This window comes from Pelophylax lessonae, assembly GCF_965119305.1.
Source record: "Pelophylax lessonae genome assembly, chromosome: 2".
Taxonomy (NCBI): domain Eukaryota; kingdom Metazoa; phylum Chordata; class Amphibia; order Anura; family Ranidae; genus Pelophylax; species Pelophylax lessonae.
Genome location: NC_138769.1, coordinates 290,081,088 through 290,106,259, shown reverse-complemented (window position 1 = coordinate 290,106,259; position 25,172 = coordinate 290,081,088). Strand labels below are relative to the sequence as shown.

General features: G+C 43.1%; 1 protein-coding gene across 2 annotated transcripts in view; it reads left to right on the top strand.

Moving 5' to 3' along the window:
- The window catches only part of CYB561D1 (cytochrome b561 family member D1), a gene marked incomplete at its 3' end in the record, with an annotated part of 89,535 nt that overhangs the window by 57,881 nt on the left and 6,482 nt on the right, over positions 1-25,172 (top strand). For both annotated transcript variants that reach the window (XM_082246188.1, XM_082246189.1), the window contains exon 3: positions 7,705-7,742. In XM_082246188.1, the coding sequence (XP_082102314.1) occupies positions 7,705-7,742 (38 nt within the window). The remainder of the gene's footprint in view (positions 1-7,704; positions 7,743-25,172) is intronic.

Sequence of the window (25,172 nt, the reverse complement as noted above, 5' to 3'; positions counted from 1 at the left end):
TACACTGCTTTGGGACGTCCCCTTAAGTGAAGACTGTATGAGTGGGCGGCGACTGTCGGAGGACATTTATTATTTACCAGGTGCAAAGAACTGTACAGCATGAAGAGCCGTGTGTTCACCATTTTGTATTGGTGTTTAGCTATGTGCAGGCCCCCTAGATAAATGAATGGCTGTACATCTAGTTTCTTAGGGACAGGTGAACGGCTCTAAGGCTAGGTTCACACCTATGCGGCTCTGCAAGCCAAGTTTTGCATTGGCATGGCACCCTATTCAGTTGTATAGGCTGCCATGCTTCCTGAAATACAACATTTTAGACATCGCAGCCCACACAGGAACCGCAAGTGCAATGCGTTTCCCAGTGCAAGTGCAATTTCCAGTGCGTGTGGCATGCCATTTGTTTTTTTTTTTCTGTGGGGATGGTTGTGACTGCAGGAGCAGGTGAGGACCTGCAGTGGGAACCACATGCACAGATGTGAACCTAGTTTAACTACTTCCCGCCCGCCCTATAGGCGACTGACGGCGGGAAAGTGGTTGCATTATCCTGACCGGACGTCATATGACGGTGGCAGGATCTCTGCGCTCTGCTCTGACGTAGGCTCTTTACCATGTGACCAGCTGTGTCCAATCACAGCTGGTCACATAGTACACAGGAAGAGCCGTTGATCGGCTTTCCTTAGTTCGTGCCTGACAGGCACGAGTATAGGAGAGCCAATCTGCGGCTCTCCTGACGGGGGAGGGGGGGTCTGCACTGGTAATCAGAGCATTGATTACCAGTGCAGATCATGGGGGGGGGGGGGGTTCCACTAGAACCACCAGGGAAGGGATGCCCACCCATGACCCCAGGGATGCCCATCATGGCCACCAGGGATGGCAATCAGGGCTCAGGGAGCCCGCCAGTGCCCTCCCCATCAGTGATGCCCACCAGTGCCCATCATTGCCATTTATCACTGCCCCCGACCAGTGCACATTATTGCCCACCAGTGCCGCCCATCAGTGCTGATCAGTGCCACCTATCAGTGCCCATCAATGCCGCCTATCAGTGCCCAGGTGTTTCGCCTATCAGAGCCCATCAGTGGCGCCCATCAGTGCCGCCTATCAGTGCCCACCAATGCTGCATTTCAGCGCTACCTATCAGTGCCCATCAGTGCTGCCTATCAGTGCTGCCTATTCGTGCCACCCCATCAGTGCCTCCTCATCAGTGCCTGTCAGTGCTGCCTCATCAGTGCTCATCCGTACAGGAAAAAACGTATCTATTTACAAAATTGTATAACATAAACAAAACTTTTTTTTTTTTTTTTTTTCAAACTTTTCGGTATTTTTTTATTTGTTTAGCAAAAAAGAAAAAGCCTAGCAGTGATCAAATACCACCACAAGAAAGCTCTATTTGTGGGAAAAAATTAGATAAATTTGGTTTAGGTACAGTGTTGCATGACCATGCAATTGTCATTCAAAATGCAACAGCGCTAAAAGCTGAAAATTGGCCTGGGCAGGAAGGGGGTGAAAGTGCCCTGTATGGAAGTGGTTAAAGGTTGTACAGGCACACACAATTTTCGATTTACACACTTTAGGAACGGTTTGTTCAGATGCAAGGCAAAACCTATCTGTGTAATTTTGGATCACAGGAGGAAACCAGTACACTCAGTGGAAACCCACACATAGGAAGAACTTGCAAACATCATGCAGATGGTGTCATTGATAGGATTAAAACCATGCACCCTGTGCTGCTTAGCAACCTTGCTGCCCACATTTATTTTTTATTTTTTTATATAGTGCTCCATACAGTTGGAGGTGTTAGGCCCAACAATACAGCATTTGTTTTCTGAAAATAAGCATAGAAGTAATTGCAGAAATTGTGGCTTGCTCATAGCAATTCCTAGGCAGTAATATAAAACAATGCGTTAACATCACATTTTATTTGCTTATACCCGTTTCTAAAAATCGAACAAAAGGCAACGATTAATTGGACTTTATGGGCACAAATGAGATTCTGATTTACATTTAAAGAAGTATACACGTCAATTTATTTCATCTTGTAAAATACAAATAGAACAACATGATCCTCAAATCACATACAGTATCCCACAAAAGTGAGTATGCCCCTTACATTTTTGTAAATCTTTTTTAATGTAGCAACACTGAAGAAATGACACTCACTACAATGTAAAGTAGTGAGTGTACAGCTTGTGTAACAGTGTAAATTTGCTGTCCCCTCAAAATAACTCAACACACAGCCATTAATGGCTAAACCACTGGCAACAAAAGTGAGTACACCCCTAAGGTAAAATGTCCACATTGGGCCAATTTAGCCATTTTCCCTCCCCAATGTCATGGGACTGGTTAGTGTTACAAGGTCTCAGGTGTGAATGAGGAGTAGATGTGTTAAATTCGGTGTTATCGCTTTTACTCTCTCATACTGGTCACTGGAAGTTCAACATGGCACCTCATGGCAAAGAACTCTCTAAGGATCTAAAAAAAAAAAGAATTATTGCTCTACATAAAGATGGCCTAGGCTATTGGATTGCCAAGACCCTGTAACTGAGCTGCATGGTGGTCAAGACCATACAGGAGTACAAAGACAAGTGTGTCTTTCCTACAGCCAAGCATGGTGGTGGGAGTGTCATGGTCTGGGGCTGCATGAGTGCTGCCGGCACTGGGGAGCTACAGTTCATTGAGGGAATCATGCATGCCAACATGCACTGTGACATACTGAAGCAGAGCCTGATTCCCCCCCCCCCCTCGGAGACTGGGCTGCAGGGCAGTATTCCAACACAATAATGACCCAAAACACACCTCCTAGACGACCACTGCCTTGCTAAAGAAGGGATAAGGTTATGAACATTGTCGGGATTATTGGGGATTAAATAATAGAAAAAAAAATGGATTTAAAAAGCCATGTATATTCAGTCTCATAGAGATTGTGAACAGCACAGCTTCCATTTTATTTGGAGGTGAATGAAAGTTCATATATGTTCTGTTGCAAGATGTCTCTTACAAAAGAGTCTAGAATTGCAATAGAAGATCTCTGTATCTATGTAGTCCTAAATAAGAGGCCTTTAGACATCTCTTCAGATAAGACATAATGGTAGTGCCAGCCTGTCTGTAAGTATTGCAACAATGGACAATAGCCCATTATACTCTATCAGACATTTAAAATATATATAAGTTTTAAAGATACATTATCATGTGTGAGAAGATATTCGCAATAATTATGTCATTATATTATGCAAGGCATATACACATTTAGAAATGATCTGTATACCATATGTTGGGTTTATATTCTTGCTAAATAACAAATCTTACTTAGAATACTTTTCTATTAAGTGTAAGGACATGTGTATCTTGTAACTAATTACCTAATTTCAGAGAAGTTTGTGTGTAGGTCTAGTGTAAGTTTTTATGACCGCTATAGATCTTCCAATCCTAGCTTAAATGTCTGACAATAATGTCAGCATTCAAATAATTAATGGATCTTCACTAGCAAGAGGTCAATAAGGTCATCAGATAAGAATATGTTCTAATTATTTTAAACACTGAATTTAATGAACGGTACAATACTGCCTCCTTTGGACATAATACCAAATGCAGTCTTGGGATAATTTAGTATTATCCAATATAAGTATATATATATTGTATTATTAATAATTATCTTTATAAATGGTTTACCAGATCCAATAATTGCCAAGATGAATGATGGAGATATAGATGGACATTTATGTATGTACTGAGAGTATGGACAAGTTTTTATGTTGTGTTTTATGGTTAATCTTGCATTTAAAAAAATCATCCTTTAATTTTATTATACAAAGTATTGGGTTATTGGGAGAGGTGTGACTATGACCTCACCAGTTAATGGATAGAATATCCCAACCAATGGGGATAATGTTTCATCCCTCTGGGTTTAACTTATGGTAATTTTAATAGTCCTTTGTTCATACCATATAAAAAGGAGAACCCAGATGTGACCCAGATTACACATCCATTACACAACATACATTACACTTGCAACATACACACTACTACCTCCATCTATAGACTCATCCAGACATACTCCATCTTGCTCCATCATGTATCTTATGGGAAGCCACCATTTTAAGAAGGGATCCATCTTAAGGACTCTGGTAACGACCATTTGAAGCTAGCAGCCATCTTAAGTGTGGTAAATATACCTTGCTGTGTTATTTGATTTTATTTAACAATTGTTTATTTCCTTCCTTATATGTTTTATATTGCATATTTAAGGGTAATCAGATTACAATCCCAGCTGTATAAACCATAGTAGATTTTTCTCTAAAAAGCTGATTTTTGTTTTTATATATTTTTATTAATATCAGATTTAGCGCATTATTTGAGATTTTAGTCTTCGGTTTTGCATGGCTTATTCTCGCTCCATCTGCAGTGAAGTGACTTCCGGCTATGCAATTCGCAGACAATTGTGGTCTGATTATTTAGAATACTTACCTATGGTTTATGCTATACCTGGGGAGAAAAGGTAATCTTGCTTTCACTTTCATTATTGAGCTAAATATCACATTGCATTGATTGTTTTTTAAGTTTGTATTTTATGTAAAGTTATCTTTTTGTGTCATTTCCAGTTTGATCATATATTGTGAATACATGTCTTGTGAATAAATACTCTTATATATATTCCTTACTGTAGACTGTTTTCACTAAGATTGGTATATGCTTTTGAAAAGAAATAAATCAATTAAAACGAATTCGCTACATATTGATTTGTGGAAATAAGTTGAGATTCTCCTTCCTCACAGATCTTTGCTTATTGACATATATAGACACTGTTATATTCAGAGCAGTATAAATATTCTGACAACATTAAGAGTTATTCTGCAGCCACCATCGCTTGCAAGTCTAGCCAAGGGGACCACATTTTAGTACATTTTTTAGGACAGCCTCTAGCCTCATAGGTTGATCTATACATAGGGAGAACCTTCTTGATCAAAGTGAGCCAAAATGAGAGCAATGGAGGAGTTGAGGACTTCAGGTGAGAAGTATACCTTTTTTGGAATAAAAGAATAACCATAAAAGTATTTTCCTCCCTGCTGTAAGTGTCCTTCAACATATCCTAATAAACAATGTAAGGGATTACAGATATTGGGATTTTGAAGGGTAGTGCTAACAAAGTGAGTTCAGACCAGTAAGGTTGAATTTACGGGCAATACAATAGTATTGGGACGATACAATAGTGTGTATCAGGGAGTTATAGTAACTAGGAATTAGTTTAGTGATCCATTGAGAAAGCATCTTTTCCAGCCTGGAGAGGTGGAATGAGACATTAGCAAGATTAAATTGAGCAGCTGCCATTTGCTGAATCTGTTGGTATCTAAAAATTGCCAAACCAGGTATGCAGTAAACGAATCAACGAAGGATTTAGTGCCGGTTCACATTACCGCGACGCTACTTCGGGTGGCGACCTCCAAGGTCGCGGTGCGAGCAGCGCGCCGCGACTTCGGAGCGGCCGCCACGGACTTCATAACATTGAAGTCTATGGCGGTCGCCTCCTGGTCGCCCCAAAGAAGCTCCGGACCCTTTTTCTAGGTCGGAGCGACTTGTGTCGCTCCTATTAGAACGGGTCCGCAGCTTCCCTATGGGAGGCGAACTGCGGCGACCTGTGAGGCGACCAGGTCGCCTCACAGGTCGCCCTAGTGTGAACCGAGCCTTAAACCATTCTGCTTAATATAATTGCGCGACAGTCTTGACACCGAATACTTAGTTTACCCTCCATAGGCCTGTAATGCAGAGATTGGGATAAGCTGCTCTTGCTGCAGTCTATAATTGATAGCAACACTTAAGTTGTCTCTCCTGTGGTGTCTTTAAATTGTACGTCGTTACAAAAAAGGTTATTTTGATCCAATTAAGAAAGTAAAGCAACCTAGTATTGTTCAGTTGTTTGTTACAGGAGAGAGAGGGAGAAGGAAGGGACGGGGAAGAGGTGGTAGCAGTTGGGAATGGGGAACTGTTATAAAACATGTTCAAAAAAACATTTGCTTCAAAAAAAGCTATGTATGACCTCATTGTTTGTTTGTAATTGACAGTTAAGCTGTAATATTAAAAAAGTAACACTAGAGGGTAGCAGAAAATGCAGGAAGTCTTCTCTTCCTTGTTGAATGTGCTGCAAGTAAGTAAAAAGTGGGCTCCCTGCTATGGGTTCATTTAAAAATACAAAGCTAGTTGAAGCTGATTCTTCTCAAGAATCTTTTGAGTTAGATGCAGGTGGCAGTTTTTGTCATGACAACAACTGTAGTTACCTGGTAGATGTACATTGCAGCACTTTTTTTTTTTAAATTCCCATTATCCAGAGAATAAATGGATATCGCTAGTTCCTCTAATAATTAATATACACACAAATTTTTAAAAAACAGGGCACCTGAAAGTCCCATCCCACATATACAGTACTTTTTTTTCCAAAAACTGCTGGCTTACTTCCACCCCCAGAATAACCTATCCTTTTTGTCTGATCTTCTAGTTGCCTTTCACCATCAATGTCTAAACCTTAGTTTGCTCTTACTATGTCTAATCTATATATCTTTGCTCTGAATTTCTGAACTCTTTCCTTCCAAACAAAGTGCCTTTCCAGCATCAAGTACACTCCTTGTCCCTCTTTCTAATTCACCCCTCTGATAAGGCTGACCTACCTACATTTGTTTAGTCTATATTCCTACTTGATTTCTCTACTGTGCATTTTCTGATCCACCTCCATTCTTTTTTTCCATCCACATAAATTTAGTTTGATGTCTGTGTAATTTCTCCCCTTCCCGTCATCTAATTTGCCACCCCTTTGCTTAATCCATTTAGTGCAGTGTTTCTCAACCTTTTTTTAGTCAATGCACCCTTTAAAATGATGGACAATCTCGAAGGCACCCCATTTTAAAATATAAACACCATTCTAATAGTTTTACATAATGCAGCAATATCCACACACGTAGAAAACCCAACATTAGAGGAGGAACAAGCTTGTACTGACTAGTATTCTAATGTTTCTCTTCTTCCTCAGTTTTTCTGCATCACTCAGCTAACGTTGACCCCAATGCTGATGAAGAGAGGCAGGGTAGGGTCACACAAGGATGCTATATAGGCGACTGACATCCTCCTTATCAACTGATATAATTTAGTCATTAGGAGATTGTCAGCTAGAATGTAGTAATGGTGCACAATGAAAACCTGTGGCTTTGTGTAACTAAAAGGCAGCCTTCATGCACCGCCACCTTATATACAAGTTTTGGGCAATTTTTAGGCATTTTGCCAAGGCACCCCTGAAGAAACCTCAAAGCACCCTGGTTGAAAAAGGCTGATTTAGTGCTCCAAAACTGCACATTTGCCTCACATGTAATGCAGGCCATTAACATAATGAAGAAAATGTACAATATACCTGAAATTTTAATGAAATAATTGTATCGTTCAGAAATCAGGTGAACTATATATTCGTTTTGAACAATAAAAATCATCTAATGGAAAATAAAATATGATCAGATGTTTGTTATGAACAAAAGATCATTTGAAAATGCACTAATCAGTGATCTACAGTTTGTTCAAAGTTGCATATATGGCCAACATTGTCTGACTTCATAAAGTGTGTATCCATTTAGTTATAAAATATATACTATAAGTGAATAAAAAAAAATAACTAATAAAAACCAGAAATAAAGAGGGTATACCTTTCACTTTTTGCCTTATGTTGTCTACTTACAGGTCTCTTCTCATGGCATCCTTTGTTCATGGCTGTTGCTGTAAGTATTCTGTATACAGTTTATCATTTTAATTCTGTTTTAATATTGTTCTTGCATGATACCATTATTCCCACATTTTACAGTTACATAGTTTATAAGGTTGAAAAAAAGACACCGCTCCATCTAGTTTTAACCTATGTGTGATTCCTGTTCTCTAACAATTTCCATAGCCCTGTATGTTTTGCTGCCTGAGAAAGACATCTAAAAGTTTTTTGAAGTTGTTGACACACTCTCAGCTAGTACCACTTCCTGGGGGACGGAGCTCCACATTTTTACTGCTTTAACCGTAAAAAAAAAAAAAAAAAAAAAAAAACCCTTTTTGCAATCTATGATCAGACCTCTTTTCTTCTAACTTTAAATCATGGCCACACATCACTTCAGGGACCATAGATTAAGGGCTCATGCACACAGGATGTTTTTGCAGCAGCTTTTAGGGGCATCAGTATTTTTTTTACTGCCTCTGAACTCTACTCCTTGTTAGCCTATGTGTCCAGTTTGGAGGCATAAGCGTTTAGGGGCAGTAAAAAAAAGAAAAAAAACTGCCAGCGCGTCAAGAAGCAGAGGAAGTTTAGCTGTAAAAACACAATTTAAAAGCTGTAACAAGCTTTTAGCCGCATTTGGCGTTTTTAGTCGTTTTTACATTTTGGAGAGTGTGTTTACTGTAAAAATGCTTAAAAATACTAATGTTCAAAAACACAGCTAAAAGTGTGTTTTTAATGCTGCTTTTTCTGAAAGCAGCACTGGCCTGTTTTAGACATCCTGTGTGCATTAGCCCTAATAGTTTATTACAGTTACTGAAGTTACCTTTGATATATTTGTACATTGTAATTGTATACCTTTTAAGCACCTCTTCTTCAGAGTGAATAATTGTAATCTGTGTAATCGATACTTAAAGCCGAGGTCCTCCTTTCCCCTTTATTAAAAGAGAAATATGGCTTTAAAGAAAAAAAAACTTTATACTCCCCTAGGTGGATGCAGCATCGGTTTCCTGCTGCCTCTGTTGTGAGAACTGAGCGATCAAACACAGCTCATTTTTCCCCCTTTGCTCTGAGCAGAGAGCCATAACTCTAAGTTAAGGTAAAGTCTACATAGACAATGTGGGCTATGTGGGACTTTAAATGAGACACCGGCAGGTATGCCCAGCGTCTCCATCCCTGTATCGGAAAAAAACAAATTAAAAAGGATTAAAAGAGGTGCATGGAAGCCAGCCAGCCCCCAGTCTGATGTACTCACCCTCCAGTCTGCCACCAACCAAGTAGACCTGTCTCAATATACATAAAGAACAGGGGTTTAGTTGACACGCATTTGCAAACGCATATGTAAGCTGCAGAGCCACGACACGGCACCCTGTTTTATCTGCAGTCCCTAACACTTTTTTAAATTTTAAGTGTTTCCACTCTGGGAGCACATGGTTGCGTAATGGGTGGATAGGAAGCAGGTGGGAGGGAGCAGCCAAAATTTCCCCCAACCCACTTCCATCCACGACTGGTATGATATCTCAATGCTCTAATAGCAATGTTCTTAAGATGGTACAAACTGAAAACGACCAGCTGAGAAGCATACACCTCCAATCCCTTGGCGGATGCAGTGTAAAACACAGATTGGGACTTTATATGAGGCAATTTGCCTGTTTAGCTCAGTGCCTCCATCCCTAATTTCACAAAATATTTGGGACTTTACATGAGACAAGCAGGTCATGCTATGGTCTCCATCCCTGTATATGAAAAAACTAGGGTCAAATTAGACTGCATCCACCAAAAACGCATGAAAATCGCACAGTGGGACTTTAAATGAAGCACCAGCCTGTAGGCGAGGTGCCTCCATCCCTAGTTACATAGACAATGTGGGCTATGTGGGACTTTAAATGAGACACTGGCAGGTATGCCCAGCGTCTCCATCCCTGTATCGGAAAAAAACAAATTGAAAAGGATTAAAAGAGGTGCATGGAAGCCAGCCAGCCCCTAGTCTGATGTACTCACCCTCCAGTCTGCCACCAACCAAGTAGACCTGTCTCAATATACATAAAGAACAGGGGTTTAGTTGACACGCATTTGCAAACGCATATGTAAGCTGCAAAGCCACGACACGGCACCCTGTTTTATCTGCAGTCCCTAACACTTTTAAATGTAAGTGTCTCCACTCTGGGAGCACATGGTTGCTTAATGGGTGGATAGGAAGCAGGTGGGAGGGAGCAGCCCAAATTTCCCCCAACCCACTTCCATCCACGACTGGTATGATATGTCAATGCTCTAATAGCAATGTTCTTAAGATGGTACAAACTGAAAACGACCAACTGAGAAGCATACACCTCCAATCCCTTGGCGGATGCAGTGTAAAACACAGATTGGGACTTTATATGAGGCAATTTGCCTGTTTAGCTCAGTGCCTCCATCCCTAATTTCACAAAATATTTGGGACTTTACATGAGGCAAGCAGGTCATGCTATGGTCTCCATCCCTGTATATGAAAAAACTGGGGTCAAATTAGACTGCATCCACCAAAAACGCACGAAAATCGCGCAGTGGGACTTTAAATGAAGCACCAGCCTGTAGGCGAGGTGCCTCCATCCCTAGTTACATAGCAATGTGGGCTATGTGGGGACTTTAAATGAGACACCGGCAGGTATGCCCAGCGTCTCCATCCCTGTATCGGAAAAAAACAAATTGAAAAGGATTAAAAGAGGTGCATGGAAGCCAGCCAGCCCCCAGTCTGCCACCAACCAAGTAGACCTGTCTCAATATACATAAGGTAAAGTCTACAGGTTTGGAAAGATCGGTTTGTAAATGGATAGAAAATTGGCTAAAAGATAGAATTCAGAGAGTAGTGGTTAATGATTCTTACTCTGAATGGTCTAGGTTATCAGTGGTGTACCCAAGGTTCAGTGTTGGGACCCTTACTTTTTAATATCTTTATAAATCATATAGGGTCTGGGATTAAAAGTAGCATTTCAGTCTTTGCAGATTACACCAAGCTTTGCAGTGGAATAACTTCCTTACAGGATGTCTCCAACTTACAATCTGACCTCAATGTACTGTTTCATTGGTTTCATATGGCAAATGAGGTTTAATGTTGATAAATGTAAAGTTATGCACTTGGGGGCTAAGAATATGCATGCATTATACATACTAGGGGGAGTAGAACTGGGGGAACCCATAGCGGAGAAGGATCTGGGTGTTCTGGTAGATCCTAAGCTTAATAAATAGCATGCAATGCCAAGCTGCGGTTTCCAAAGCAAGCAAAGTCCTTTCTTGTATTAACAGAGGCATGGACTCCAGAGAGAGATATCATTTTGCCCCTGTACAAATCATTAATAAGACTTCATCTGGAATATGCAGTTCAGTTTTGGGCACCAGTTCCTAAAAAGGATATCGGGGAACTGGAGAAAGTACAGAGAAGGGCAACCAAACTGATAAGAGGCATGGAGGATATCAGCTATGAGAGAAGATTAGAGGAACTGAATTTATTCTCTCTTGAGAAGAGGAGATTAAGGGGTGATATGATCAACATTTATAAATACATAAGTGGTCCATATATTGAACTTGGTGTTGAGTTATTCACTTTAAGGTCAACACAGAGTACAAGGGGGAACTCTTTACGTCTAGAGAAAAACAGATTTAGTCTCCAAATACGGAAAGGTTTCTTCACCGTAAGAGCTGTGAAAATGTGGAATAGACCCCCTCCAGAGGTGGTTCTGGCTAGCTCACTAGATTGCTTTAAAAAAAAAGGCTTGGATTCTTTCCTAAGCGTACATAATATAAATGGGTACTAATATTTATAGGTAAAGTTGATCCAGGGAATATCCGATTGCCTCTCGGTGATCAGGAAGGAATTTTTTTCCCCTGCTGTATCAAATTGGATCATGCTTTGCTGGTGATTTTTTGCCTTCCTCTGGATCAACTGCGGGTATAGGATTGTGTATATGGGATGGTATGGTTGGGTTTTTTTTACTGTTTTTTTGTCTTTTATTGGTTGAGCCAGATGGACTAACTATATAAATATGACTGTCTGTCAGCGGATAGGTCGGGATCTTTCCAAAACTTGGACCGCCTCTGTGACATCAGCCGACAGCGGGCTTCATCCCACTGTTAGCTGAATACAGATCACAGGAGTACAGAACGAACTGCACTCCTGTGATCCACAGAAGTATAGCCAAAATCGCTTTGGCTATACTTCCCCCTTTTTAATTTTGTTGCCTTTCGCTGAACTCTTTCTAATTTGGCAACGTCTTTCCTGAGAATTGGTGACCAAACTTAACTGCAGAGGAGGCTGCACCAGTGTCTTGTAAATGGGTTGAGTTATTCATTTATATCTGCAATGTATGCCCTTTTTAATGCATGACAGTATTTTGCTAGCTTTGCTAGCACACCACTCACAACTTTACACTTTTCATAGAATGAGTCATTTATCACTTCTCTCAGAACCATGCAACTGGTTTCCTATCCATGTACATAAAATTTTATCAACTCCAACAGACCGTATTTTATAGATTAAACCTTGAGATACAGGATAAAATGGTTTAGGAAACGCTAGATAGACTACAGTGATCAGCATAAATTAGTACACCCCAACAGATTTGTCAGAAAACATTTACTTTTCTTTCAGAATCAATATTTTCTATGGGACACTATACTGCAAAACACACCCACTACAAAACACACCCACACCCATTGATTGCAGCCAAGGTTTGTTAATTTGCACGCACAAACTATTTTTCCTAACAAATTTATTCAAGACCATGTTGCAAAAATGAATACACGCCATTGAAAGTCTTAAAGCCTTAGGAGCATAGCTAAATTTTAGACAAGAAAATCCTAAATAACGAGAATTCAACTACAGGTGAGTCTAATTATTCATCCAGCAGAGAGTTGATTATAAGTGTCGGGTCACACTTATGCGATGCGGGAAGGCTGCGAATTTGCAGCCTGTTCCCGCATCGCAAACGCACCCTTGGCAGTTCACATGTAATGAAGGAGCAGTGCGTTCCGATATTACATGCGATCGCCGCAGCCGCAAGAGTGTGAACCGGCACTTAAAGGACGTTACTTAACAAAGAAAACTCCTTACCATTTTATGCTGTCTGCAATGGCTCCACATGGAAGAGAAATGTCACAAGGCCTGAGAGAGAAAATAATTTCTTTACACAAGAAAGGTGAAGGCTATAAGAAGATCAGCAAAGCTTTAATTAACAGTTTGAATACTGTAGCAAAAGTGATACAAAAATGTATGGAAAAAAGGATGGAACTGCAAGCACGGAAGTTAACACCTTGACAGGAGTGTCTTCTGAGGAGAAGGGTTGAAGAAGAGCGCCATGCAAGTTCACTGCAGTTTGCTAAAAAAGTAGAAGCCAAACTGGGGTGATTGTTTCCTGTGCCACAATGCGGCGTACACTGCAGAGCAATGGCATGCATGAGTGTCGTCCGTGAAGGAAGCCTCTCCTAGAGCCCATGCACAAAAAAGCCCATCTAGAATTTGCCAGGGCCCATGCTGAAAAAAGAAGACAACTACTTGGTCTCTGTACTCTGGAGTGATGAGACCAAGATAAATGTTTTTGGAACTGATGGCTTCAAAACTGTATGGCGTTGCAAAGGGGAGGAATACAAAGAGAAATGCATGGTGCCTACAGTGAAACATGGTGGTGGCAGTGTCTTTATGTGGGGCTGCATGAGTGCTACTGGTGTCGGGAGCTGAATTTTATTGATAGTATCATGAATTCACAGATGTACTGTTCAATATTGAAAGAGAAGCTACCATCACTCCGTGCCCTTGGTCGTCGTCCACGTTTCCAACATGACAATCCTCTAAAACACACATCTAAGGCCACTTTTTCATTTCTGATCTGAACCCAATCGAACACCTATAGGGAATTCTGAAGAGACAAGTTGAGCATCACTCTCCATCCAGCACCCATGTTTTAAAAGAGTTTGTTCTGGAAGAATGGAAAAAGATGTTGCAATATGTCACCAACTTGTTCATTCCATGCCTAGAAGATGTGTTGCTGCCCTTACAAATCATGGCGGTCATACAAAATACTAGCTGTAGTAGTTTTTGTTGTGGGGTGTATTCATTTTTGCATCAAAAAATTTGAGTAAAACCGAATATTTTGTAATCTTAGTTATGTTTTTTTAACCTTACTTTCATGTAATGGAGCTAAACAAATGTTCTATAAAACTAATTTCTCTTTTGACAAACACAGCTCCAGATATTCTTGACCATTGGGTTCTGCTGCCCCTACGGTAGTAGGACACTAGACAGGAGAAAACTTTACCATGCCTATGAGCCAGTCCCAGGGGGTATACTTCCACTTCCTGCTATAGGCACACATTTTTTTTTCTGCCTAGTCAGGAGTAAGGACCTAGCTGCTTGCTGGGATCTCTGGTCCTAGCATTTTTTCCTTTTTTAAAACTGATTTTTTTTATTTTCTGTTCCTGTGAGAACTACAATCAACTGCCAGACTGGGCGATGCACTGGATATTCTAGTTCCTTATGGTCTCCCCAGTCCGGCCAGCGAGCGCCATCCGATCTCAGCTCTGTGCTAGGTTAGCCGCGACGTAGCCCCACTGGACGGAGGCTGGCGAGTCAAACGTCTCGCGAGGCCTGAGTCGCAGCATTCCTATGGCCCGCAGCACCCACGTTCCAAGATGGTGCCGTAGTCTGCCTGGAGTGGTGCCCACCCAGTTTCCATGGTGCGATAAGTAGAGTCCCCCCTTTCACTGGTGACCTGTTGGGGTGGACGTGGGCCCCTCCCTGGGATGGGCGGATCCCCCCAAGTTCCGTACTTCCTCCAGAGCTCCCCCTCTTTTATTGTGGTCTGGCTGTGGACCCCCCTCATTTGTCCACACCAAGCTCCCCCTCCTTCCCCCCACTAGGGGTGTCCCTACAGACCTGGCTGTTTTGCGAATTAGAGCGGCTGGTTGGGGGATGGGCACCCTGCCGGCTGCTACGAATGCGGTTTTTGGGGAGGGGGGAGGTGTTTGGGGCACCTACCAGGGCCCCCCCTTTCTGCCCATTTGTTTCTGGGGGTCCCGGGAGCCACGTAGGTGCTGTGTGGAGTCACCATTTTGCCGTGGATGGCTGCTGTATCTTTCGGCGACCATGTTTTGTGGAGACCGGTGACCATTTTCTTGAAGTTTCCCATTGAACAAAGCAGCGGCCATGTTTTGGGAGCCTACAGAGTGGTTATTCGGCGATGGGCCTTTAGTGTTAACTCTGGCGCTTCCTCCTTCTCCCTGATCGCCGCACGGCATGCAGCTGAACGCTCTTCTTTGTACCTGGGTCAGTGTGGTGAGTCCCTGTGGGGTAAATGGCTCTCCCTCTTCTCTGCTATAGCAGCAACTTGGTGGGTTGTGCAGCAGTGGGGATTTATTTTGCAGCATTTTTTTCCTATCTGCTAAGATAGTCCCTGGGTTAACCATGGAGCGCCTGAAGCATGTTTTACCACCTGACTCTCTCTGAGGCTGCAGGGCCCTCCGGGCCCAGTCTGCTTTGTCTGCTATGATGGCGGTCCTGGAGTCACGAGTGTCTAAGTTGGTTATGGCCCTGCAAAACAGGATGGGCAAAAAGTCCCCCATAAGAAAATGTAAAAAAAAAAAGTTAAAAATGCAAAAAAGAGTCCAATACAACATGCTCCTGTAAGTGAAAGCTGCGTTAAAAGAGCACGTATTGGACTATATTTCCCATTTTTCCTGTGGACCTAATGTGGATTTATTGATTTTGTATTTTTGAGATTTCTATTGTATGAAATCTGGTCTTTCTATATCGCATATGGACCCGACCCATGGATGTACAGGAAGGTGACCTGTCACTACACAAGAGATGGTAAATTTTGGAGGCAATTGGTGTATCTGATGGGCTGTGCTATCCCATTACAGACACACAATGAAGATGGGGACTATTGCAGTCCTTATCAATGTCAATCAAAGGGAATATATATATGTTTATAATTTAATCTAAAATATAATATAATATAAAATATAAGATCTTTTTTTTTTTTTTTGTTTACATTTTGTATATAATTGAAACACATAGTAGTTTCCCTTTTATGCTACAGCCAAAGGCAATCTTGGACGTCTGCTGCACTGCACATGTGTACACTACCTTTTTCAACTATGTTTTTTTGCCTGCCTTCTTCCTTAGGGTATTCTGCTGACAGCAGTTTGGCTTGTGTACAAGAGGCATTAAAATGCACTTGTTGGCTCCTGTCTCTGAAATTATATTGAAAGTTAAAACTTAATTTTTTTTTAAATATATATATTCTTTTTTAAATTAACCATTTGAAATAAAGTACTGTGACTAGGATTACCCCCCTCGCTGTTATGGCTAACACCCTCCTCTGTCATGATAATGGGTTAAAATATCTCACATTTGAAAAAGCAGGGCATGCCGTGTACACTTCAGGGAGGGATGAAGGGTGCAGTGTCCCTGGGGCCTCTGTCTGAAGAAGAAACGCGGTACCGCCCATCCACTGCATCACATTGTCTCTCAGCTGACGTCTGTTTCTTTATCTGCGCCATTTGCATTCCACGATTGCTCCGCCGCTGCCAACCACTTCTCTCCGATCCCTATGGTCCTGGCTATCTTACCAATCCCATCACGATATCGATGCCAGCATCCCGGGGACTCCCTTGATCCCAGCATCCACACAAATGTGAGCTCATAATTTTGTCACTGAGAATCCTGGAAATTCGAGATTGCGATTTTTATACGATTAATTGTGCAGCTCTACTAGAAAGTATCCTTTTGAAGAGTCCTTGTTAAAAAAGCTAAAAAAAGCTGACAGTTCCACCTGCGGTGGACTCTCAGGTTTCCAGGTTAAATAAAGCCAGCCTTCTCCCGGTGGAGGACTCTCTGTCTTTTAAAGACCCTTTTGACAGGAGAGTGGAGTCTCTGGTCCGACATCTTTTTTACCATGGCCGGTTCCATCCTTAGACGGGGGTTTACCATAACTTTGGTCTCCCAGACCTTAATGGAATGGGCAAAACTTTTGTGCTAGGATTTGGAGAGGGAACAGATTTCCCCTAACCTCGCGGAGCTGGTGGACCAGTTTGTCCAGGGGTTGCAGTTCATCTGTGATGCCTCTCTGGATGCGGCTCCTTTAGTCTGCAGGCTATCTGTTACAGCAGTGATCCTGAGGCGCCTGAGTTGGCTCAAACATTGGTTTGCGGACCAGGCTTCCAAGAAGGTCCTCTCTGATCTCCCCTTTGTATGAGATCGCCTGTTTGGAGCTTCATCTCCATTAAGGGTCATACAGGGGGATAGAGCACTCTTCTCTTCCCACAGGCTACCATGAGCAGGGAGGCTTGTCGCAAACATGGCCCTTTCTTCTCTGCTCCCAAGCCGCCTTTTTGTTCCTCAAGATCTCAGGTCAATGTATCAAAATCTACTCAAACTCCCTCAGGAGGTTCCAAGAGACCATGGTCTGGTAAGCCGAGAGTGGGTCCCTTCAGAGCCGCAGACAAGCCCTTTTTTGCCTGAAGGGGCACCCTCACCCCTATCTGAGGTGGGGGATGTCTTCTCTTTTTTCCGGACCCGTGGACTTCCTTGATTTTAAGACAGGTGGGTCCACGAGCTAATCTGGTCCGGTTACAAGATCAACTTTCGGTCTTCATCTCTGGCAAGTTTCTTCCCTTCCAACCTGTGTTTGTCCCCAGATTGCCTGTGCGATCTCCTCGGAATGGTGCAAGATTTACTTCTACAAGGGGTCATTGTACTGGTTCCCAATTCAGAATGTTTTCAGGGGTTTTTCTTTTTCAATGATTTTTATTGAAAGTTTTTACAAAAATAGTGCAAAATATACACACATAAAAATCAGTGCATAACATACGTGAACAGTGGTACAACCATAGCAAACATTATTATTATTATTATTATTATTATACAGGATTTATATAGCGCCAACAGTTTGCGCAGCGCTTTACAATGTGAAGGAAGACAATACAGTTACAATACAGTTCAAAACAGGAGGAACTAGAGGGCCCTGCTCGTTAGAGCTTACAATCTAGAAGGGAGGGTCAAGTGAAACAAAAGGCAAACATTAGGTAATACAGCTATAAAAGGTCAGAACTACAACGTAGCAAAGGCTAGCACCCCAATACACAGTGAACAGGAACCTTAAGGTATCTGGAGGGACCCTCACCGTGGATGAACAGGGCCAGCTAACCCGAGCATTTAATCACACTTTGCCTAAGTCCCAGGGTTAGTGGCTAGGTTGTGATCCTACAGAACCTTGCCCCAGCCTGGGGCTGGGGACATGGGGTACAAAGCCATTAGAATACAGTACCACTGATAACCTCATACCGATAACTGAGAGAAATCGTAGAGAGAGAGAAAGAGAAAAGATAATAGAACCACAAGAAAAGAAGAGAAAAAGGGAAAGAAAGAAGAGGAGGAATTTGTAAGGTTGGACCCGACCCTGCCCCCGCGCCCCGCCCCCAGACCTTCCTGAGTCCATCAGGCACCCCCTGTGAGATAGTTAATCCATACCTTGTCAAGCACACGCATTTCGTCCTCCAGTTGAGCTGTCAGGCGCTCATTAATCATAATCCAATTCAGTTTGTGCCGGAGCAGCTCAAATATGAACGTTATGAGCCGCCTCTGCGCTCTAGTGGCTGTGTCTACCTTTTTGCCCAGTAGTGCCTGCTGAGGGGACTTGATTAGGTTAACTTGTGTGAGAGTGTAGATGAAATTGTACACTCTAATCCAGAAGCGTCGGGCCTTCGGGCATTGCCACCAAACATGAAACATCGTTCCTTCTTGGCCACACCCCCGGAAACACCGAGGAGATGCTCCTGGCACAAAGGATGCAATCCTGGCTGGTACCATGTAGAAGTACTTTATAATTAGCCTCGATGATTGATGTGTTAGAGACCTGGAAGCCTCTCGAGCCATGTCAAGCCAGTCCGCCAACTCCACAACCTCCCCAACATCTGTCTCCCACCGTTCCATATAGGGAAGCTTTAGGGGCGAGTCCATAAGCATATTATAAATCATAGATATATACCCCCGTAATTTATCGTATTTACGGCACAAATATTCCATGGAGGTCATGGTAGTTAGATCGGACAGGCGAGACAGGGACCGCAGGTAATGATCAACTTGTGCGTACCGATAGTACTCAGTATCAGGCAGGGCATGCTTTTCTATCAGCTGCTGACGTTTGAGGATACCCCTATGGTCACAAAAATCCGCTATGTGGAGCAGCCCCTTGTTCGTCCACCACTGAAAAGATCTGGGGGGAGAGACCCGGGGGGAACCCGCTGTTGTTAAGAATAGGGGCCAAGGGGGTATGTGGGGACCTAAAGCCATGCGTTCTGGACAAACGATCCCAAATGGCCGTTTTCAGGGGTTTTACTCAAACCTGTTTACTGTTCCCAGGAAGGAGGGAAAGGTTCGTCCTGTCTTGGACCTCAAGGCCATGAACTGCTTTGTGCGGGTACAAAAATTCCAGATGGAGTTTATGCGCACGGTAGTGGCATCCCTTCATCAAAGGGATCTTCTGGCCTCCATAGATATCAAGGACACTTGCCTTCATATCCCAATATATGTCGGGCATCAACATTTTCTTCGCTTTGCCGTGGGTGAGGAGCATTATAAATTCATGGCATTACCTTTTGGTCTAGCCTCAGCTCCTCGGATGTTCACAGAAGTGTTGGCCCCGGTGTTAGCATTGTTGCGTCAGCGGGGTATTGTGGTACTGGGGTACCTGGACGATCTACTTCTGCGAGCAGAGTCTCCTACTGCCTTGAAAAACAACCTGGACATCAATATGAGAACCCTGAAAGAGTTCAGATGGAAACTGAATTTCCAAAAATCTGCTCTTGTTCTGTCCACAAAGATGGACTACCTGGGCCTGACCTTGGACTCTGCCTCAGCCCGGGGGGAAAAACTCCAGAAGTTGCACGATACGATTTGGCTCCTGTTGTCCAACAGGAGGTCATCACTCGAGACTTGTATGCAAGTGCTGGGCCTGATGGTTTCCACCTTCGTGACAATTCCATTTGGGCAGTTACATGAGACCTCTGCAAAGGGAGATTCTTGGCAAGTGGGACAAGAATCCACAGTCTTTAGACAATGTGATCCTGTTGAGTCGGGGTATGAATGGGTCCCTGATTTGGTGGCTTCGCTCTCTGGCTTTTCGACAGGGAAAATCCTTTCTTCTCCTGTACTGGACGGTGGTCACCACGGATGCCAGCCTGTCCGGGTGGGGAGGAATCTTGGGCACGGATTGTGCTCAGGGGGTTTGGACTCTGGAAGAGTTCAGACTGCCGATCAATATCCTGGAACTTCAGGCGATCAGGCTTTGCCTGACCCATTGGACGGATTGTCTGTCTGCAGGGGCGCCCAGTCAGAATTCAATCGGACATGGCCGTGGCATATGTCAATCACCAAGGGGGCACAAAAAGTGTCCTAGCGGCCTGGGAAGTTGCCGGCATTCTACAGCGGTCAGAGCGCTTTAGAACAGCCCTCTCTGCTGTGCATATTCCAGGAGTTGCAAATTGGCAGGCCCACTACCTCAGTCGGCAGGTGTTGGACCAGGGAGGATGGTCTCTTTATCCGGAGGTCTCGGGATCCTTTGGCTGACGCCATAGATGCTCTGGTCGCCCCTTGGGGCCAGTTTTGTCTGATATATGCTTTTCCTCCTCTGAAACTTCTGCCAAGACTTCTGGAAAAAATTGAGGCAGAAGGGATTCAGGTCATACTAGTGACCCCAGACTGGCCTCCCCATACTTGGTACTCAGATCTTGTACGGTTGGTCGCCGACATCCCTTGGAGACTCCCTCTCAGAGAAGATCTAGCTCAAGGGCCCAACTTCCAGCATGCGTTACAGTCACTGGCTTTAACAGCATGGCTATTGAAAGCCAGGTGCTGAAGGATAGGGTGGTGTCGTATTCGGTAATTGCCACGCTGTTAAAAGCTAGAAAATCTGCTTCTATTAATCTAGGGATTACTGTGGCTGGGCTGACGCGTTTCAGGGGCGAACCCCCTTCCTCAGAGCCAGAGAAATTGCTGCTGATGCAATTTCTCTGGCTCTAATGGAAGGGGGTTCGCCCCTGAAACACGTCAGCCCAGCCACAATAATCCCATGCGACAATCTGCATGCCTATTTGCTACATATGGGACCTTGGCTACCTTGGAGATTGTATATGCAATGTTGATGTGTGTATTATCACACCTGCCTTGTGAGTATTCTGTATACTTTTTAATATTTTAATAAATGGTTTTAGTGGTGATGCACTAGGTCGGTGCGCCCTCTTTTCTTTTTTGTCTTTTCTCCCAGTTGGTTCTGGATACCCTTGATCCTGAGGGGGCAGCAAGACCAGTAGCCTTTTTTTACCACCTGAGTCTGAAGTGCACCTCTCTCTACTCCTTCAGATTCTACTTGAGCGCAGGAGATTTGTTTTACTACTTGAATATATTCTTCTGACACTGCTTGCAACAAAACTGAGTGCCTATAGCAGGAAGTGGGAGTTTACCCCCTGGGACTGCCCCATAGGCATGGTAAAGTTTTTTCCTGCCTAGTGTTCTACTCCTGTAGGGTGCAGCAAAACCCAATGGTCAAGAAGGTCTGGAGCTGTTTCCCTCAATGAACATCAGAGAAAAGGATTTTACAGTAAGACAAAAATCCAATTTTTGTCAAAATTTGGGAAATTGTTGTTCTGTTCATTAAGATCTTGATTAAAATCTTTCTTTTTGAAAGGGGTGTACTGTATGTCCCCTGAACTATCACCATTTCATTTCTCACATCCTCATAAATGATAACAGGTTGGCCTGACAAGCACATTGTCTTTCATAAATCCAAACTGTTGTCACATGATACCTTTACCTTAATGGCAGACACATTTCTGTATAGAGTTTCTTACAATACTCTTACTAGCCACTTTTACCCCCTTCCTGCCCAGGCCAATTTTCAACTTTAAAGAGTAACTGCAGTCTGCTCACATAATTTGTAATAAAAACGTCTTTACCATTCTGAAGCTTCACTCCAACCACTTTGCATATTTTATATATACTGTGATTCTGTACTTGCCAAATATGCTGCAGAAATATCTCTCCACTAAATCTGGCTGCAACCATTTTAACTGTGGGCATCTCAAGCTGCTGACCACTTCCTGGATTTACACAGTTACAGACAAAGGCACACACACACCCACACACACACATGGGCTTAAGTGACTCCTAATGCTTCCTATCCATATGGTTACGGTATCGCACTAAGTGGAACGCACAAAGTGACTACTTCCGGGTACGTCACTTCCGGGCACTATACTTTATTATGCGTGCTCACGTTGGTAAACCACGCCTCTGATGATGTCAGACCTGTGACGATACGCGAAAGGCGGATGTACCGATGTGAAGCACACTATACACACCGCGGTTTATCTCTCTACATGCTGATTTTACAGTGAACTTATGTAAGTGCACTACCTTCAATAAAATATCTTGTTAAGACATACTTCACTATTGGCCCGTAATGACAGTGTTGTGGGACCTTTTGATTGTATCACCTATTGGAGGAATGAAGTCCTAATAAGCTGGGGGAATTGAAAAGGATCTACCCATTCACATCAAGTGTACTATTATCCTATTGGCGCTAGTTTGACCACTCTGTGAAAGGAGGGTCAAACTTTCTGGTAAGGAGCCCTGAGTGTCATCACAGGGTGGAAATAGGCTTTCCTGCTACATACACTGGTCATTGACTGACCGGAACTGGTTTCTTTCTTTCCTCACTGCTGTATAAAGACTTTTTGGAATTTATTATTTGATATTTCTTTTTTATATGAATGCATGTTTTGGCACAGCTCCCAACTTGTTTATTACCACATATCGGATTGTAATCTGTCTATTGAGCTAGCTGCCTTCTATATACATGTTTTACACTGTTTATTGTTCACTGTTCTGAGCGCATATATTTTCCTTTTTTCTATTTTAAGTTTTGCACATGCAATTTTGCGGCGTTTTGCATTTTTTATGCTTTTTTTTTTTTGGCCAATTTGTTGTTGGGCAGATTAAAAACCGCAAATCGTGGCAAAAACGCACTACATGCTTTTACTGCAGCTTCTCCATTATTGATCCAAAAAAGCAAAAAAAGCACTGTTTTGCGTTGAAAAAAGTCCTTGACCCTTACCAAATACGCAGCGGCTGAAAAAAGCATAGATGTAAACGTGTCTCATAGGAAACCAAGTTAACCACTTACCGCAAATCGACGTAGCCCTACGTCGGATGCAATAAGTGGGTGTACCGGGGTGATGCCTGCAGCTAGAGGCATCATCCTGGTACCATTTTTGAGAGCGGGCGGTCGGCTTTCAGGCGTAACAACTGATGTGGCTTGATTGTTACCCCCCGCCACCTTCCGCGGCTCTGCTGGATGCTGTTTCGATCGGGTCTCCGATGACGTAACCCGGAGGCGGCGTCCATGACGTCACGTCCGGGTTACTCGGCGGCTAACGGCGCCGAATTTAAAAAGTGACTGTATTCAAAAATGCAATTTTTGGCATTTTGAATACATTGAAGTGCAGTGGAGGGGTCCCTCCATAAAGAGTACCTGTCACTTCCTATTGCTGTCACAAGGGATGTTTACATTGCTTGTGACAGCAATAAAAGTGATCAGATTTTTTTTTTTTAAAAAAAACCTGTGCTAAAATTAAAAAAATAAATAAAATAGAAAAAAAAATTAAAATTGTAACCGCCCCAGTAGCCGTGAGCTTGCGCATGAAAGAAACCGTATACGGAAGTTGCGTCCGCAAATGAAATCGCAGTTTAAACCACACATGTGAGGTATTCCCGCGATTGCCAGAGCGAAAGCAATCATTTTCAAAAAAGTGCTACTCTGTAACTCTAAACTGGTAACCGATAAACATTTTTAAAGCGTTGCCTATGGAGATTTTTATTGAGCGTAGTTTGACGCCCTTCCGCGGGTGTGCGCAATTTTAAATCGTAACATGTTGGGTATCTATTTACTCTGCATGACACCATCTTTCCTCATATACAAAAATGGGCTAATTTGACTGTTTAGTTTTTTAAATGCAGTGAAAGGTAATTTTTTCAAAGAAATGGCGTTTGAAAGACCACTGCGCAAATACCACGTGACAAAAAATACTGCAACGACCGCCATTTTGTTCTCCCGAGTCTTTGCTAAAAATATATAAAATGTTTGGGGGTTCTAAGTAATTTTCTAGCAAAAAATACTTTTTACCTTGTAAACAACATGTGTCTGAAATGGGCTCGGTCCTTAAGTGGTTAAATGAACTGTAGTGCGTTTCTGCAAAAAGCACTAAAAAGGCATAGGTGTGAACCAGGGCCTAGGATGTTTAGTAGCAGCAGCATGCTTTTTTTTATTGTAACATCTGTCATAATGGGGTTAAAGAAACTAAAATGAGCCCTTTTATAGTATAAAAAGAGCAGATAATCGCTACTATAAAGGGGTTCATTTATGGGGGGGGTTCCCCTCCATCCCCCCAGCCCCTCTAAACAGTCTCAGAGGGCTATGTCCTATTATGTCCTCTATGGAGGAGGACCCATTTTGTGGACCTTTGGCTGGCAACTCCTTGTGGGACTGAGGTCGAAGGCCTCCCCTGCTTGTTCTGTTTTCTGGGTAAGCTTAGTATATAGTGACCTTACTGGGTCTGTGTCCATGCACTTCGAGTGCTCTCACAGTGAGGATGATTCCTCTTTTACTGTATATGCACATGAAAAGGCACTGGTGGATGCGCTGATTTTATCGGTGTGGGAAACTTTAAACATGAGGGGTGCGGCTGCGTCAGAGGCATCGGTCCCCTTGGGGCCCGCAGTTTCTCGAAAGCGGCAAAGGTATTCCCTTTTTTCCCGCCTACTGTGACACAATTGTCACGAGTCAGTGGAGTTGTTCTAAACGTAATATGGCGGTGCCTAAGAGTTTCGATTGACGGTGTCCCAAGAGGAGTCTCTGTTGAGTATGTGGACAGTCCCACCTGTGGTGGACTCTCAGTTCTCCAGGCTGAATAAATCCACCCTAATTCTGGTGGAGGAGTCTCCGGTTTTAAAAGATCCCTTTGACAGGAGAGCTGTGACTTTGGACCGCCACATGTTTACTGTGGCTGGTTCGGTCCTTAGACCGGTGTTCACCATGGCATTGGTGTCCCTGACCTTCCCGAGTGGGCAAAGCTTTTGCGCCAGGATCTGGAGGGGAAACAGCTTCCTCCTGCCTTTGTGAAGCTGGCGGACTAGTTGGTCCAGGGGTTACAGTAGTTCGTCTGTCATGCCTGTCTGGATGCGGCTCTCCTAGTCTCTGGGCTGTCCGTGACAGCAATGATCCTTCGGCCTATGATATGGCTAAAATGCTGGTCTGCGGACCACACTTTCCAGAAGGCCTTTTGTGATCTTCCCTTTGTAGCGTCTGGTGTGAGGTCTCTTCGGGGCAGTGCAAGACTTGCTACTACAAGGGGTGATTGTTCCCCA